Source organism: Thermobia domestica, chromosome 4, assembly GCF_964235325.1.
Source record: "Thermobia domestica chromosome 4, izTheDome1.hap1.1, whole genome shotgun sequence".
NCBI classification, from domain to species: domain Eukaryota; kingdom Metazoa; phylum Arthropoda; class Insecta; order Zygentoma; family Lepismatidae; genus Thermobia; species Thermobia domestica.
The window spans coordinates 207,431,895-207,448,886 of NC_137457.1; the positions used below are offsets into that span (position 1 = coordinate 207,431,895).

At 35.3% G+C, this 16,992-nt stretch overlaps 1 protein-coding gene across 5 annotated transcripts in view; it reads left to right on the forward strand.

Moving 5' to 3' along the window:
• The window catches only part of LOC145683431 (uncharacterized), a 479,291-nt gene that overhangs the window by 215,213 nt on the left and 247,086 nt on the right, over positions 1–16,992 (forward strand). For all 5 annotated transcript variants that reach the window (XM_081754766.1, XM_081754764.1, XM_081754762.1 and 2 more), the window contains exon 5: positions 12,325–12,360. In XM_081754766.1, coding sequence (XP_081610892.1) covers positions 12,325–12,360 — 36 coding nt within the window. The remainder of the gene's footprint in view (positions 1–12,324; positions 12,361–16,992) is intronic.

Below are 16,992 nucleotides of genomic sequence, written 5' to 3' on the forward strand. Positions count from 1 at the left end.
GAAAGGAGAGGAATGAATATATCGAAGGGAAGTTTCGTTGATTTTCAGTGTACAGATATTGCGAGAGCAGGGAGATACGACATGAAAAGACTCCTTAAGTATGAAACCACACCAACGCCATTTTTTTTATTATTATTATTATTTTTTTTTTTTTTTACAAAGTACATGCTCTGTAGAAAGCCTGTTAAATCCGAGCTTCTCCACGAAATCACAAAAAACTTTTTGAACCAGCTCCAGACGAAGTACCTTGTATCCACATGCCTTCCACTCTTGTTAGAGTTTCATTGTTTTAGCTAGAAGAGTCAGCGTTAAAAAGCTGAAAATGAAGACATTTGGCGGGTAACATTATGGAAAAGTTTTGTTGCAGTAAATCCGAATATTCTGTGACTCAACACAAATGTTGATGTTTCTCAAATAAATAGTATCAAGTCCCAGATCTGTCTTCGAAGTGTGAAAGCAGAGACCGTTGAAGTCACTTCACGAAAAATCAACACCCCACTCCCAATACAAATGGAACAGTATTGGTCGTCTTCCAGCAATGAGATGAAATATCTGCAGTTTTTCATTCGTTAGGTTTACACAGCAGAGCATGTACTTATCTACGGTTCCAGAGCATGTACTTATCTACGTTCGAGGTGCTCATGCTGACTACTTTGAGAAAAGTAGTTTCCTTCACGCGACAGGAAATAAATATGAACCACTTCTATATTTCGCTAACGAAGAGTTAGATGACCAGATTCTAGCATACAATCGGCATCAGCAACAGTAAAGTCAACTTCTTACATTATTTCCTCTCCAAATACGGGTGTATTCGCAAACGCACTTTACCATTTTCAAAACAGTTGGAAAAAACTTTGGAGCCCACTGGTTGTGTATTTTTGTGGATTGGCCAAGATTGTGAGACAGTTCCACTCTATTAGTCCACCAGCGAACGAGTGCGGGCGGCCGATTTTGGAACTAAAATACAAACAACAGTGTTTCTAACCGGATCACTTGTAATTAATCTATCACAGTTGTTTTGGCCCTGTTCATAATAAACCACTTCACGCATATGTTCAAGTTAAGACAAACATAATTTCAAAAGTTATGGAAATGTTTTTCAGAACATTTTAAGGGACTGCAAAAAAAAAAAAAAAAAAAAAAGTACATACACCCTCCATATTAACATGACAATAACTTGCGAATAAACTAACCTCAGTGTTGTACAAAGGAACACTGAGAACTTCGTAGCATTAGAGTGTAAGGAATTCCTAATTCATCTGTTAACGAAACCTCGAAGTTCATCTTTGTGAATCAAAGTTATACTTTGGCAACTGCGCTTTCATTGTTTAAAGCAAGTTCTATTGTGTACTTTTGAGATAAGGCGTCTTCGAAATTGCTACCAATTTGGACCATCGATTGACAGTACCTTCAGTAACAAATTTGCATGGAGATCATTTTCGGATATGTTGCAAAAGACTGGTGAGAGAGAAACTGATAATCTAACCGCCTCCGAAGGAGATTTGGATCCGCCCCTAATTAAGAAGGTAGATAAAGATAACTTTCTCTGATATCTAACCTGTCATTATTTAGCATGGTTTAAAAATCCAGTATTTCTACCAAATTTTGAAAGAAAAATATTTAAAAGAAATAAACCCAATGTTACATTGAGGCGGTAGGAGAGCGATTAAAATTTAAAGTGGGGAGCCTGACAATTGATTTCCTATAGCTCGTGAAATTCAGAAAAAATGAATTTCATATTAAAAAAGAAATACAAAATACATTTTCAGGGTAACTCTTACATTCATTATGTTATTATAAAGTTAATGGTACTTTTGAAATTGATTAGAGTGAATAGATATGTATTTAACTAACAAAACCACTTGCGTAAGTTTTTCAAAATATCCAGTTAGAAGAACGAAGTTTGTCTTCCACTACTATCTCATTGCTCAAAGATACCGGCGATGAAACAATTGGCCGGAAATCTACGTAGCACATTTTAGTACTTACACTTGAAATAAAAATACAGCTGTTTAAAGACGATTGATTACCTTTGTCTTTGAATTTCATATGTGCACACAGAATTTGTTAAACAAGACCGTACATCTGATATGTTTGAACTATATGCAACTTATGCTCACGGGCTAAACTCAGTCTTCTGAAGTCAATCGACAAATGATTTCGTATTACAGACACAAAGACAACACTAGGCTCCCAAGTTTCAAAATTATATTGTGTATGAAAACAGATAATAGAATTAATTCTTTGTCACAAGAGACCTAGGGTCTGAAAGAAATTCAGAGGGAGTTCAAAGGGAATTTCTATACTCATAAATAAAAGTTGTGAATTTATTGTGTATTGAACCAATGATATTTATGCTTACATTACCCATACGCTGATGTTTTATCGATACTTTTATTTCACATTTACCAAAAGGCTGGATTACGATTATAATCCTAAAAGAAAGATACATTGTAATCAGGTTTTACAAGGCAATCCCGAAAGACAAGCTATTCAATCCCGTAGCCCTTTAAAAAATTAAGGAAAATTTCTTCTTCACTTCCTTTTCCCCCAAAGGGTTCACATTAATCGAAACAATGAAATGAAATTTCTTTAGTTTAACGTCTCATGATTATGCTCTTTATACTAGAGGAGACAGATGATTAATGAAAGTGAAACGTAAAATTAATTGTTGGGCTCTCAGAGAACCACGTACAACAAAGACACATGCGCTAGCCAATAGACCAACGGAGAGAACTTCCACCGTTCTCGAGTGGAAACGTATCGGAATTCTTTCTTGGCTACAACTCAAGAAAATAATTTAGTTGTCAATCGATATACCTACATTAAAACAAATACAAGCATCGCGAGCCTTAACTTGATTTAAACGTACAGTTACAAGATATTGCGCAAGTATCTAAGCTACCAACCCATAATTAATATTTTAGTCATTACATCTTATTACTGAGTTTTACAGGTTTCTACTGTTTTATAATGAAATCAAATAAAATGTAATTATTTTTTTTTATATATAATCTGCTTAATACACGGTAGAAACTCACTTGTATGCTATCTTGTTCTTAAATTGTTAATTTCCATGCATATGCCATTATCCACAATACATCTGCATTACTGCAGGAATAACCATTACTGCATTCAATAACAACTATATAATTTATGGAGTTCTTTATTAAGCGAAACAGATTAGGCTACTTATAACATGTAAACTGCAACTTTTGAAAATCGTTGGATACACTGCAAAGTGACGCTCTCCGTTCCCCTGTCCCACCGCGCTTACCAAGAAACTGATGTAAACACTACACTAGCGCCCTCCACGAAAAACCGCACTAATATCCTGGTCAGGTAATACTCATTAACGATGTAACTGATTTCTGTTCTTCCAGCCCATCACACATTGAGTGGTTTTCGTACAAATTTCAAAGTCGGGACAGAACATGCAGTGCTTATAGCTAGTGAAGACTGTGGGCTAGACTTTCTAGAAAGATTTGTTAGAACAGAGCTGTCTCCATGACATAAAAAACAGAACTGAAACATTCCAAGCGCCAACTCTTAGTTCACAGTTAACTATATTCGATTAGTTAAGCTCATATATGAGTCAGAGCCCTGCAAACTCAGGCCCGAAGACGGCCTGGCCCGGATGGATCTGTATTCTGTGCCCGGCTCGACCCGACCCGGCCCGGCCCGAATCTCGAAACGGGAAGAGAACGGGCCGGGCCCTAAACTGGCCGGCCACAAACGAGCCGGGCTCTAAACGGGCCGGGCGTAACCGACATGAGAACAACCAAGTTGATAAGTCAAGTCAATCCTTCAATATGCAATGGAAAATGAGAAATGTGTCGTCATAATATTACAATGGATGATATCAATAAAACGGAGAAGTTACTCATTATTCCCAATCTTGTAGTAGTTACTCGCATTGGTGTCAATAAAAAGAGAACTGAGCACTACTCGTCTCGGCTGACCTCGGAGAAGCCCCGGTCTTTTGAAGTAACCATACCTCTATTCTCGAGCCTAGTAACTACTCCGCGTTTGATATCAATGAAAATCAAAGACTCCTCTGTGATGCTAGTAACGTCTCCAAATTTATGGAGCAAGCTAAATAGGTGACTCCGTGTTAAATATTGCAGAGTATATGATTGTTTTGCTACGTAGAAAAACTTATAAACTGCATACAAATGTTGTAAATGGAGATTACAAAAAACATTATAGGTTCATGAAAGAAAATGAGGAGTGGTTAGCACAACATTTTTAGGAGAATCAATCTAAATTTGGGGTAGTGCACTACGTAATGAGGAAAAGATGCGGGTTTTCTTGCATTATGTGAGTAATCCGGGGTTCCAGGTCGGAATGTCAGGGGATTCTGGTGTGGTTCAAAGTACTGTGTCTATGACTACTACAAGTGTAATGGATGCGATTATTGCGATATCTGAAAATTGATTGTTTCCGGAAGTGTGCGTACTATGCAAACAGCAAAGGCAGAGTGGCAAGAACAATATACATTTCCGGGTGCTATCGGAACACTTAACTATACACACATGGCAATAAAGAAACCTAGTACTTTGGAGACGAATACGCCAATAGGAAGAGCTCATTCGTGGCTAAGCGGTTAGCGTACATGCTTTTGGCATGACAGACCCGTGTTCGATTCCCGGCGGGAGCTCATGTGGTTCGGATTCCACGTTAATCAGTGGATCCCGTCTCATATAACCTCGCTACTGAAAAGGACGTTAAACTCAAAATCAACTCAACGTTGATAGGAAGGGTGTATACATGAGAATGTATTTTTTTTATGCCAAGGCGAAAGGGGACACGTATGATGTGGGAAACGGATGGACGTGCTTTATGATGTAACTGGCTGGAACTTCTTTTTAAAAAAAGGAAACAAAGGAGGATAAGTGTCTGATTTCGTTCTTAAAGCCAAACAATCTACAAAGACCTTGGGCAACACGTGATATGCGCTTGTCGTGTTAATCTTGATATTGTTGGATTCGAACTTTGTTTCCGGTTTTTTATTTTTTCTTTACTTTCTTTTTTCTTTTTTGGGGGTAGATTTGTGTCTCAGTCATAGATGTATTTGATATTTCGTTGCATTTCACTGTACTTGCCTTCAAAGCTTCGGCTTCCCTTCGTTTACTTTCTGGTAACTGACTTCGAAAGTACTACTGGAAACTCTTTTATAATATTCACAATTACACTTTGATTGAAACTATCGTTGCTACTTGTCCCTTCCATTGCGTTTAGGATATTGCGCCATAAGTTACCCACAACGAAATGACCGCTCAACAGATGGGTGTAATGAGTAACTACTTCTTTTATTGATACGACTCAGTGCTACGTGCAGAGGAAGCGCGAGTAAACGTTCATAAGTCTGGAGCAGACTAGACCTGAGTAGTGGCTTGTTTTATTGATACGAAATTGAGGGCAGAGACTACTCCAGGTGTAGTTACTCCGATTCTCGAGCAGGACTTCTCAGGAGTAGTTACTTATTTTTATTGATATCACCCAATGTCTATTTGTCCTTCTCGAATGGGAAAATCGTGTGAAAAGTTACCCAAGGTTTGTTTTCTATATCCCGATTCTGTCTGTCTATTTGTTATCTGTGCTTGCTCTGTCCAGCCATGTTTATTATACAATAATACAGCTCATGGACGTAAAAGTCTTATACTACACTCATTAGTGCATTACGAGTAACAGAGAAGATATGTAAAACTGCTACACCGTTTGTGATACTAATACTACAATTACTACTGTTAATACTACTATTACTATTACGATTACCAATGCTAGTGCTAATTCCACTATTGCTCCCACTACTACTACTATTACTATTACCACTACTGCTACTACTCATTACTACACTAATACGACAGCGAATACCACTACTGCTATTACTAGTAATACGAAAACAAATCAATGCAAATGAAATCTTTAAGTTTTACATCCCACAGTTATGCCGGCTAGGCTAAAGGAGACGGTGATGATGAGAAATAAATGAAATGATGGAATGAATAAAATGGGAGAACGCCGAGAACCGCCCCCCCCGCCCACATGATGTTTGTCCACCATAAAGTTCATCTGGCGAGAGCTGGGATCGAACCAGGGACCCCATCCACCAGAGGTGAACGCTCAACCACTGAGCCACCGTTCTAGGAACACCTAATCGACCCTGGCGTTTTGGTGATTTATTTCATCATTATATTTTGTTATATTTGTAGTATCATACTATAAACAATACAGGAACATGTAACACCACTTGGTATTTGCCTTGCTAATTGAACATTACTACTACAAATTGCACTGATTTTATGAGCACGCCAGTGCACGGTTTTGGACACCGTGGTCTTATGGTTGCTTACCAAATTCTACTTTGTAGGTCAAGTACTTGACTTTATCATACGCTCTTTAGGTAACTACGGCTCAGACCGTATGAATGATGATGGGATGAATTGGTGGAATGAAAACAGTAGTAGGAAGCGGGACCACCACGGAACCTCCCACGCACACGGTGTTTGTCCACCACAAAACTCACATAGCACAAGCAGGGATTGATCTGACGACTTCTGGCACCAGATGTGAGTGCTTTTTCTACTGAGCTACCGTTGTCCCTCGTAGATCAAGTATCGGTTCACATTCTACGCAGACCGGCCATAATAACTACCATTTGTCTGTTTTCTTCTGTACTTAGAAGGTAAATTCGGTACCACTAGACATGTCAACTCTGACGCGAAGTTGTAACAGTTGTAGTAGTATTAGCAGTGGTCGTAGTAGTAATAGTAGAAGTAGTAGTAGTAGTACTAGTAGAAGTAATAATAGTAGTAGTATTACAGTACTTTGCAGTCTTGAATATAGAGTCAGTTTCCCAAATACATTACGATTAACATAGGCTGACAGTAAGACCAGTTAGTGGCTCCAACCTTACTAAATATTTTATTTTTTTTATTTTTTTGGACAACCACTTACCCTGCCCCAACAGACTTGAAGTTTTTAAGTGTTTGGTTAGGCAACACGCACAACACCAATGACAGAAAAGCTACTTGTGGTTGTTTTTAGAGTTACCTGATGGCTATAATTCAATTATTTTATTTAAAAAAACTTGTAACAATGCCAGTAAATAATTTTAAAATGTTTATGAGTCAAAGTACAGCCATATTAGCTCAGTTGTTGGAATTAATGTCCAGATTTTGTTTGGAATGCCACGTTAACGATGATTATAGGCATAGCTCTTCGTATAACATGATTTGTTTTTGGCAACTCTTCGCTTGTTATGTACATCGACAGCAAATGCCATCTAGCGGCAGGGTACACAACTTCGTGGTAGCTTACTTTGGCCACGCTCTTCGAGCCCCGGTTCAATGTCCGGCTCTGTCCAGAAGATTCGCGCACCTCCCGCTTGCCTCGTTGGCTCCAGAACCTACGCCGACGTTTCTAGAATATTCTCGCTCGAAGTTCGGCGGTAGTATAAATATTAAATACTTCGACCAACAGTTTATTGCAGCTTAAGCTTTAACGATTTTAGTTCGTTACTGTTTTTCTGTTAAGACAGAGAGATTCTGCATTGTACCTAAAGTTACAGTCGTCTTAGTGCGATACGATTCAGAGACATTTTGTATACTTTGGTTTCCAAGTTCGGAAGGAATGGAAAGCAAGATGAAGAAAAAGCCTCATAGCAGACCAACGCGAGAAAGTGTGAAACGAGGCTTATTTGGCACTTGTAATAAAAGGGGGTCGTAATATGAAAAAAAGTTCATAATTACTAATCTATATTGAAATATTCTGTACTCAACACATTGTAGTGTCAACAGGGATAAAATAAATAAAAAGGTCGGTTATAAGCAGTGGTGCTATTCTGCCGGTTCCGACCGGTTCGCTAGAATCGGTTGTTAAATATTCCGAATTCGCAGAACCGTTTGATATAACCAGACATAACAGTAAATTTTACCCAGTTATACTGAAGAACAGTAAATTTTAGTTTAACTATCTTTGTTTTTAGAAATTCTCACAGCTAAAGGGTTAAACATATGATTCCGAGAAACAAATAATAAGTGATTTATTTCTTAATCTCAAATGCTCAGATATCAAGAATGAAAACTGGGATCACATGAGTGTAGTAATGAGGATTATTTAGGTCTACGTATATTTGAAACGCATACATATTATCAACACTTATCGATCCATTGCTGGATTAAGGTCTTTCCTATACCTTTTGAAACCACCTATCTTGGGTGATTTGTTTCCTGAATTTTTGCAGTAGTACCTAATTTCGTCACACCACCTTGTATTAGAATGCTGTGTAGGTTGCTTCTCACTTGTGGTATCCAGTAAAAAATTTGCTTTTGTCTACCTTGCACGGTTTGTTTCCTAAGAGAGTTATATATATATGTAGTCTCTCTCTCTCTCTCTCTATACAGTATAAAAATGATATGAAAATAAAAATAAAATGATATGTATGTATACATACAGATATACAGAACCGGTTGTTAAATAATTAGAATAATATCACTGATTGCTAGTAAAAAGCAAGAAATCTTAACAAATAAGTGACTACACGATTTTGAAATATATGTTTAAAATTATGTTTTAAACTGTTCAAAATGTTTAAAACATGTTTCTTTCGTGTGTGTTTTAAAACATGTTTAAGACATTTTAAACATCTTTTTCATGTTTCAAACACATGTTTTATTCTTTTTCAAAAAACTTTTCTTTTCAACCCTGGTTTCCACTCTCCTTTAATCTAAGCTAGACTTATCATTTCTTTCTGATATTCCCTTCACGTTTCATGATGTGTTCAGTCATTTGTTATCTTCTTCCCGAAATATTCTCCAGTATATTCCGTTTATTACTCCTACCATCGCTAATGTTGTTTCATTTGATGTCTTACTCCTATTTTTTAAACAACCTCTTACACAATCAAATTTCAAAACTTCCACTCTGCGTTTCTTCTCTTTTTTTAGTGCTCGTGCTTCATATACATAGAATGCCATATCCCATACATATACTACAATGAGCATTAAGTTTCAGTTATGTGTCGATGTGTTCCACTAGAAGGTTTTTAGTTTTTAATATCTCCGTTGGCAAAGCTATTCTTGATTTGTATGCGCTTACTATCGTTCGTTATTTTACTACCTAAGTGACATAATTCCTCCACCTCTATCACTAGGTGATCTCTATTTTCATCTTTACTTTTCTTGTCCTCTATTTTCCACAGCATCTCATAAGTTTTGTTTTGATCTTGTTGATCTTCATGTTGATTTTTTTGTTAAGCATTAGTTATGTTCTGTTTACACCTGCCTCTAATGTTTCTCACTGTCTGCTAATATCAGAATACCGTCCAAAATATGTATGTATGTTTTCTGTCATTGAACGGTTATTACTAGGCTCTGTCACTGATTCCTTTTATTACTTCTTCAATGTACAGGTTAAAAAAAGTCAGTGGCAATGAGCATCCTTGTCTGAGAACTATCAGAATTGCTCCTCCTCGTTTCTCTCCACTTACCTCAATTGTTGACCAATGTTCTTTGTTCTGAGGTAATAAAATGTTTCCGTTCTTTATAGTTTATTATTGATTCCTTTATAATCATTAACATTTTTTTTTCACCTTGCATGTTCACGTCTGCAATTACTACGTAATTTGCAATTTCCACATGAATTCGTTTTTCCATCACTGATCATATTACAAATATTGCTTTAGGTTTTACAATTTTATTTCTCAAACCAAAGTTGTCATCAGTGTTAACAAAGTGTTTTGTTAATCTTAGATTACAATATTCAATAAATATTTTTTTTCAGGATTGTGGAAATATGCTGTGATCATCGTGTATCTAAGTATCTAGTGTTTTTGTTATTCCCGATATCTTACTCTTATGGAAGTCACTTATTTTTATGAATATTCTTAATTAATTCTGTCCTGAACTGCATGTCAGAACTTTGTACAATTTCTGTGCTGTTATATTATCTACAAATGTAATTTTTCATTGTTTAAGCTCTTGTAGTACTCAGCCGTTGTAATCTGAGTATCAAGTCTACTTTTGCCCCTTGCTTTAACTGCGCCATCTTGTACATTTCCTACAATAACTTGAATAGTACCCTTCTGATTATTCTTTCTACTATTTCAGTTTATCTACAGCTTCAATCATGATTTCTCCTGTATTTTTGTTACATTGGTTTGTGTTCTCTGTTACTTCAAGGTTCTCTTAATCCTTTTAAAAGCCGCATCTACTTTTCGTGTGTTCATGTCCTTCACTATTTATTCATATTATTGTTTGATGCATTCCTCCTTTCTGAATGATTTGATTTCTTAATTTTTTTATATTCCTCCTTAGCTTCCTCTCAGTAATATTCTTAATTTTTTCATCATCCACTATTTCAGAATATCTTTCGATATCTACAATTTCCTTGCTATATTCTCTTCATCACTTAGCACTTCCTTCCATCGTGAAAACAAATGTGCCACTTTTTATAAATTATCATTCGTGATTAATTTCCTACCTTGCTGATATTTGTGCTATGTTATCTACTGCCTTCTTCGTGAAATTCTTGAATTTCCTTGTTCTTCACATTATCTGTTTCAAGTATAACATTTTTCTCTTGTATCTCAGGTTCATAAATTCCAATATGCTTTTTATCATACCTTAGTTTAGGTCACAGTTTACATACGTTTCTTTGTAATTTCCACAGTTCTTAATATTGCTTCTGATCTTTTCTTAACGACTATGTAATCTGTCTTTTGTATATGCTGATCTCCTTATATTTTCAAGTATAAATCTTGCGCTTATGTTTCTTGAAGAAAGTATTTGTTACTATTATGTTGTTCTTCGTGCAGAATTCAGTTCGTCTTTTTCAGTTTGTGTTTTGCTTTCCACATCCGTGTTATCCTACTGTTTTCTCCTCTGATGTCATTCTAACTTCCCACAAAATTAAATTTATCTTTTAACATCATTTTATGACGTTTTCAGTAACCTCACCAGCTTTCTTTACTTCCACATTATGATGTGCTGTTGTTGGCATCTCTCTCTCTCTCTCTCTCTCTCTCTCTCTCTCTCTCTCTCTCTCTCTCTCTATATATATATATATATATATATATATATATATATATATATATAGATAGATAGATAGATAGATAAATAGATAAACTATAAATTATAGTTGCAACTCTTGGTTTCGTGGCTAGTTGTACTGAAATCATCTGGAAAAGAATTCACCTCTACGACACTGTAAAAAACTAACTTTTGTCAATGTTTTTCTTAAAATTATTATTTACCTATCCACTATTGTAGGATTATAAATCAATCATTTTTAATAAAACACAAAAAAAATAATAGTAAATGAGTATAAACGAAACATTTATTCAGAATATATATACCAGAACGCACAGAAAAACTGGAGTAAACTACTCCTTCCCAGACAATTGTCCCAGAGAAACTGCTTATATCGTAACACAGGGTTGTTAATGAAGTATTGAGTACGAAGTGTAAACAAAATCATTAGAGTTGTTTCTGAAAATGTTGTAACTTTAAGTTGACCCTATAGTAAAGTACAGTTCCCTCATTTTGGGGTGTAGAAAGAAATTCGATAAAGACTGAAAAGTTATACTTCAAATTCAAAAGTTTGGATTTTGGTGTTGCTACGTTAAATTGTTAAATGGCCCCTAAGGAAGTGTATAGACACCAGGAAGAACGAACGAACGAAAGAATAGTCATTCGAACATCTCTGTTTCTGAAGGTATAGCCCACGGAACCTAAGATCCTTTAAAATTTCAACTTCGACTCTTTTTATAATCAGCATGCTTTCTGTTCAATATCGTTGTTCACAAGTAAAAGCACATTTCATTCCACAGACTAAGTAGAATTGCATTGCGTATTGTAAATTCAAATGAATTGCCAAATGGATTAAAGTTCGTTTTGCAGCAAATGTAATAATGGTATTTCATTACTTCAAATCTTTAGCACAAACCTGTAACAGCAAGACATTTGAAGGGAAATAGCATACGTGCAGCAGCTGCAATTTCCATGTGTATTTCAGAGAAAAGTCGATTAACATTTAATGTGGTTTTTTGTCTATTATAACACAATGATATTTATTTTTTTCAGCGATTTTGGTAGCATATAATACTTTGTGAGATGTTTAAAATGATTTGTTAATGCAGGGTTATATTCATGGTGTTTTAGTCGGCCACTTGGATTTATCGAATAGGAATAGTATTTTAATGAGAAATAAAAAAACCAAAATTCATTCAAAATGTAATTTTCTATATATGCATATATATTTACGTTTCAAATGGAGAATTACTGCTATTAAAATTAATCTTAATTTTATATTGAGTTACAGCTATGGAAAGAAAACTCGATGATAAAGCATTTATTGGTAAGAATTTGATTTCTAACTTTCTATGTCAAGTAATAATTAGCTAAAACTTGAAGATACTGAGTAAATCATTCTGTATTATTAATTTAAATTAGAAATGGACTGATGTTAATATTCTACAATATTATTTAAATATATTAACCGACTTCAAACAAAGCACTAAAATACAGAAACAATTCGTTACTATTATCTATAGAAGAAATTAAAATCTATGACAAGTCGAACAAGTTAATGCTTATAAAATTACCATCCAAACTGATTTTATATTAGGCATTAATTTGTTTGGATTAGCACAAACTACAATTATTTTATAGATAATGGTACTGAATTATTTTCTGCTTCTAGTGTTTTCATTCTTTTCTGCTTCCTAATGCTTTTCTTAAAGACGGTTAATATCGTTGTTTCCATAGTTTCTACGTTCTCTTTCTAGGTTATTTTTAAGTCAGTTATATTTCTTTAATTTTCATTATTTTTTCCACTTTCGTTATCCCAGTTGTTTAATTAGGTACCTTAACTAAAGATAATATAGATAATTAGGTACATATAAACTGAATGAGCTTCCATGACTATATATATATATATATATATATATATATATATATATATATAACTATTTAGCTTATGGAACCCGGAGGTTCAATGCCGCGTTCACAAAAGGTCTTCCTAATGGTTGTTTTCCGATTGGTCTTCCAGTCAAGACTTTCAGAGCGTATCTACTTTCTTGCATCCTAGCTACATGAATTGCCCACCTGAGCGTCCTAGACTTGATGACCCTAACAATGTTTGGTAAACCGTATAAATTATGTAGTTTCTGCCATTCCCCATTCCCGTTCCTCTTGAGTCCGAATATTCGTCTCAGGATCTTGTTCTCGAATGCATTCAGTCTATGATCCTCTCTCAGAGTAAGCGACCATGTTTCACAACCATACAGAACAACAGGCATGATTATCGTTTTATATATTTTTAAGCTTCAAATTCCTCGACAGAATTCGCGAAAAGAAATTTTGAACTGAACAATAACACGAATTCCCTGCTTTTAGTCGACATTTAATTTCTTCGTGAATATGATTTTCGTCTGTTTTATATATATATATATATATATATATATATATAGATAGATAGATAGATAGAGAGATAGATAGATAGATAGATAGATAGATAGATAAAACATGGATCTACGTGTTATGAAATTATATGATATCAGCTGTTGAGGAGTTTCATAGTCTAATCTAAAAATTCTCAACAGATTCCAATAAATTTTGTATAGAGCCCGTGATAAAGTATAGTCTGTGAAACTGAAAACGAATAATGAAAATCGTTAAGTCAGTTGAAGCTATGCATGAAAGTGTGCACAATGTAGTCATGTAAATTAGGATATTTACACTGTAAGTCGGGGAATTTTATGCGCTAGGTCTAGAGACTAGCAGAAGATCCATATCGGTTTTATATTTAATAATCACGAATGTATATTCATCAAAACCAGAAAAGAATCTTCAGAATCGTTACATCTACCTTGACGATATGCTTGATCATTCTTATAATTATTAATTAACAGTCAGCGGTTGAGGAGTTTGATGGTCCAATTTCGAAGACTATTGTTATTCCCTCATGAAATTTAGACTAGATCACCTTGACTGTACTTTTCTTTAAACTAAAAATGTTTATTAAAATCGGTGCATTTAAGGTCAACTTATGCGTAAACATATGCATGTTAAAATCGATTAATTAAATTTTTGTCACTACACCTGTTCAAGTGTGTCATGATATAGCTCAAAAGACTCGCATTACATCTTGTTCAAATTAATATGAGACCACCAGAGAAGTATACTCTTTTAAAAGAAAAACCTCAAAATGAATGCATCTATGTGGAAGTTATTCGTGAACATGCAACATATATACGTTGGTGTGCAAAACTTAGAAAGGAGCTAGATAAACGGCCATTCCGTCGTAACGGGTGTTACATTTGGACGAATAGAAATTGTTATAGTAAAGTACTTATTGGGTCAAGATATATCAAACTGCTTCGAAACATCACCGTTTCTCTCTATAGTTTAGCAAACACTAAATTCGTTACATATACATGATACCAGAACTCAGTGATAGTGAAAAATGTGGCGTAACGGGCGTTACAGTAATTGGATATGCACTTTCAGATGCATGGAAAGTTAAGCCAAACTCTGCGAATGTCCAGATTAAAACTTGTTTTCAATTATGTGTCCACCTTTCTGAAAGTATGATGCTGTGAATATTGCAAACAGAAATTTCATAAGTATAATAGCTTTTGTTTAAAAAATTGTTCAATACTGTAACGGGTGTTACACAAATTGTAACGGGTGTTACACAGTGCGAATGAACTTAAACCAAATTGACTTTTAATAAGCATATTATGTAAAGAACAAAATAATACAATGTTAATGGATAAGAAGTTACACATGCAGTACAGTGTAGGAAATTAAAACACAAAATAGTAAATATATATATATATATATATCAGAAAAAAGTAGAAATATTCAGTATTAAACTTGTAGGTCTGTTCATACACTGATCATCAACAAAAATCAATTCTTTTTATGCTTCAGTAACATTAACTCTGGAACTAAACTGATATACAACTTTACATTATTCTTTAATTTTCATAATCGGAGTTAGCAGTTTACCAATCTCGTCATGAATATGAATTATACTTTCCAAACTTCCGGTAGTTAAATTCCTTTTCGCCACAAGATTTTAAGAACATAACTCTAATATCACTATTTTCGTTCAGAAGTCCTTGACAGATTCCAACTTGACGACAGTCTTTGTTAGTTGTTTCATCTTTCATTGTCACGAAAACAAACATTCCAACAAAAACATCAACTTTCCGCAAACGGCTGATCACATCTTCATTCGTAGGGTGTATTTTATCTTCGGAGTCTGTGTACGTACACGTCATGTAGAGTTTTTCTGGTTTCTTGATGGTAATTGTTTATAGATATACTGCTTGAAATGTTTGCTGTTGTGCCATTTTCTTCTATTTCGGAAATGTCGGAAGGATCATATCCTTCACTTATATTCTCTGAGGAAGCATTCTCTTCCTTAATCGATTGAAACGGACAACAAAATAAATGCTCTAATTGAAATGGAACTGATATATTGAGCATTCTGTCTTTGGAATTTCTAATTTTACTATGCTTTCCTGGAAAATACAGAATATGTAATTTCGCCTGGAACTGAGACACATGTAAACCACTCTGTTATATGCCATGTAAATTAAATTATGTGCTGTTCGGTGCATCCATACCGAAATGTGGCCAGTTTTGCAACTGTAATAGATAGGAGGCCTACCATCTGGATGATACTGAACGAATGAGAGCTGATCCTGTTTAGTCAATTAGCTGCACTAGTATTCAATTGCACACATACTTGCACCAGAAAAATACTATCAGTTTTGAAAGTTTGTCGCACTGCAACCCCTAATGATTTCCTAAACCAAGACTTCCAATAGCAGCGTATTGGGCCTCAGATGAAGAAGTAGACTTCTGGTATGTAATGAGTATTCAATTGAAATACGGCGCTTTTATGCTATTTAATCACTACCCTGAGTGTGCGACTTAACGGGAGGATGAGAGGGAGTCCCCCATCGCATGAAATCTCCTAGATGTTATATTCTCTGTAGTGCACTTAATCACCTCCGGTACAATGTCACGTAATTCGCACACTGCACAACCGGATTCATGTCTTCAGAAGAGAACCCTCTAACTTTACTAACTTCAAATTCCCTATTTAGAGCCTTAGAGTTAGCCTAAGTGCACAAAGTATCACTGTCAAACCAAGCTAACAGTTCACATGTAACACCCGTTACACTGGCAATGTAACACCCGTTACGCAGTTTTTACCTATTAAATTAGAAATATAATGATATTTACTTCCTTGTTCTATTACCCATGTGCTAAATTTAACTTTTTCAAAAGATAGACTACTTCTGACTTTTAGTACAAGTTGTATAGAAAAAAACATATCTGAATTGTAACGGGTGTTACATAATTACATTGGTACCAAAAGTAATCAAATAGTAGACTACCTAATATACTAATAGCTTTAAAACTCCTGAGTTTCAGTTCCCAAAACGTTCGTGCTTGTCTACACCGCAGTGCAACTGAATCAAACGCTTATCACATGATAATCACGGGTGTCCAAAATTGCTGGTAAATTCTCCCTTCGACTGGCTTCGTGAAACATGGAACTTCAATCGCTCAAAAACATAAAAACTGAAGCTTTTAAACAAGAAATCGATCTGTGTAGTAAATTGTGAACCTTTCTGGCCATTTTTATATAAATAATGAGCAAAATATATCTAAAAAATTTTCTGCCGTTAGGCTCATATTTACGTAAAGTTCGGCGGATAACTGGAGGAAAGACGAAGGCCCGTTACACAGTCAAGCGGAGCTCCGCCCTCCGCGCTCCGTCTTCCGCTCCTCCGCGCTACGCGTGTGTGCTTACACAGTCATAAAATAACATAAAATATCGCGTAATCTACGAATGAAACGAATGAAATCCTGGCAGCATGTTAGTAGAAGTCTCCCACACATACACAGAGAGTAAGACATTTGTCAGCTTGAATCAGCATGACCGTAGTGTCGAATTGAATAGTTT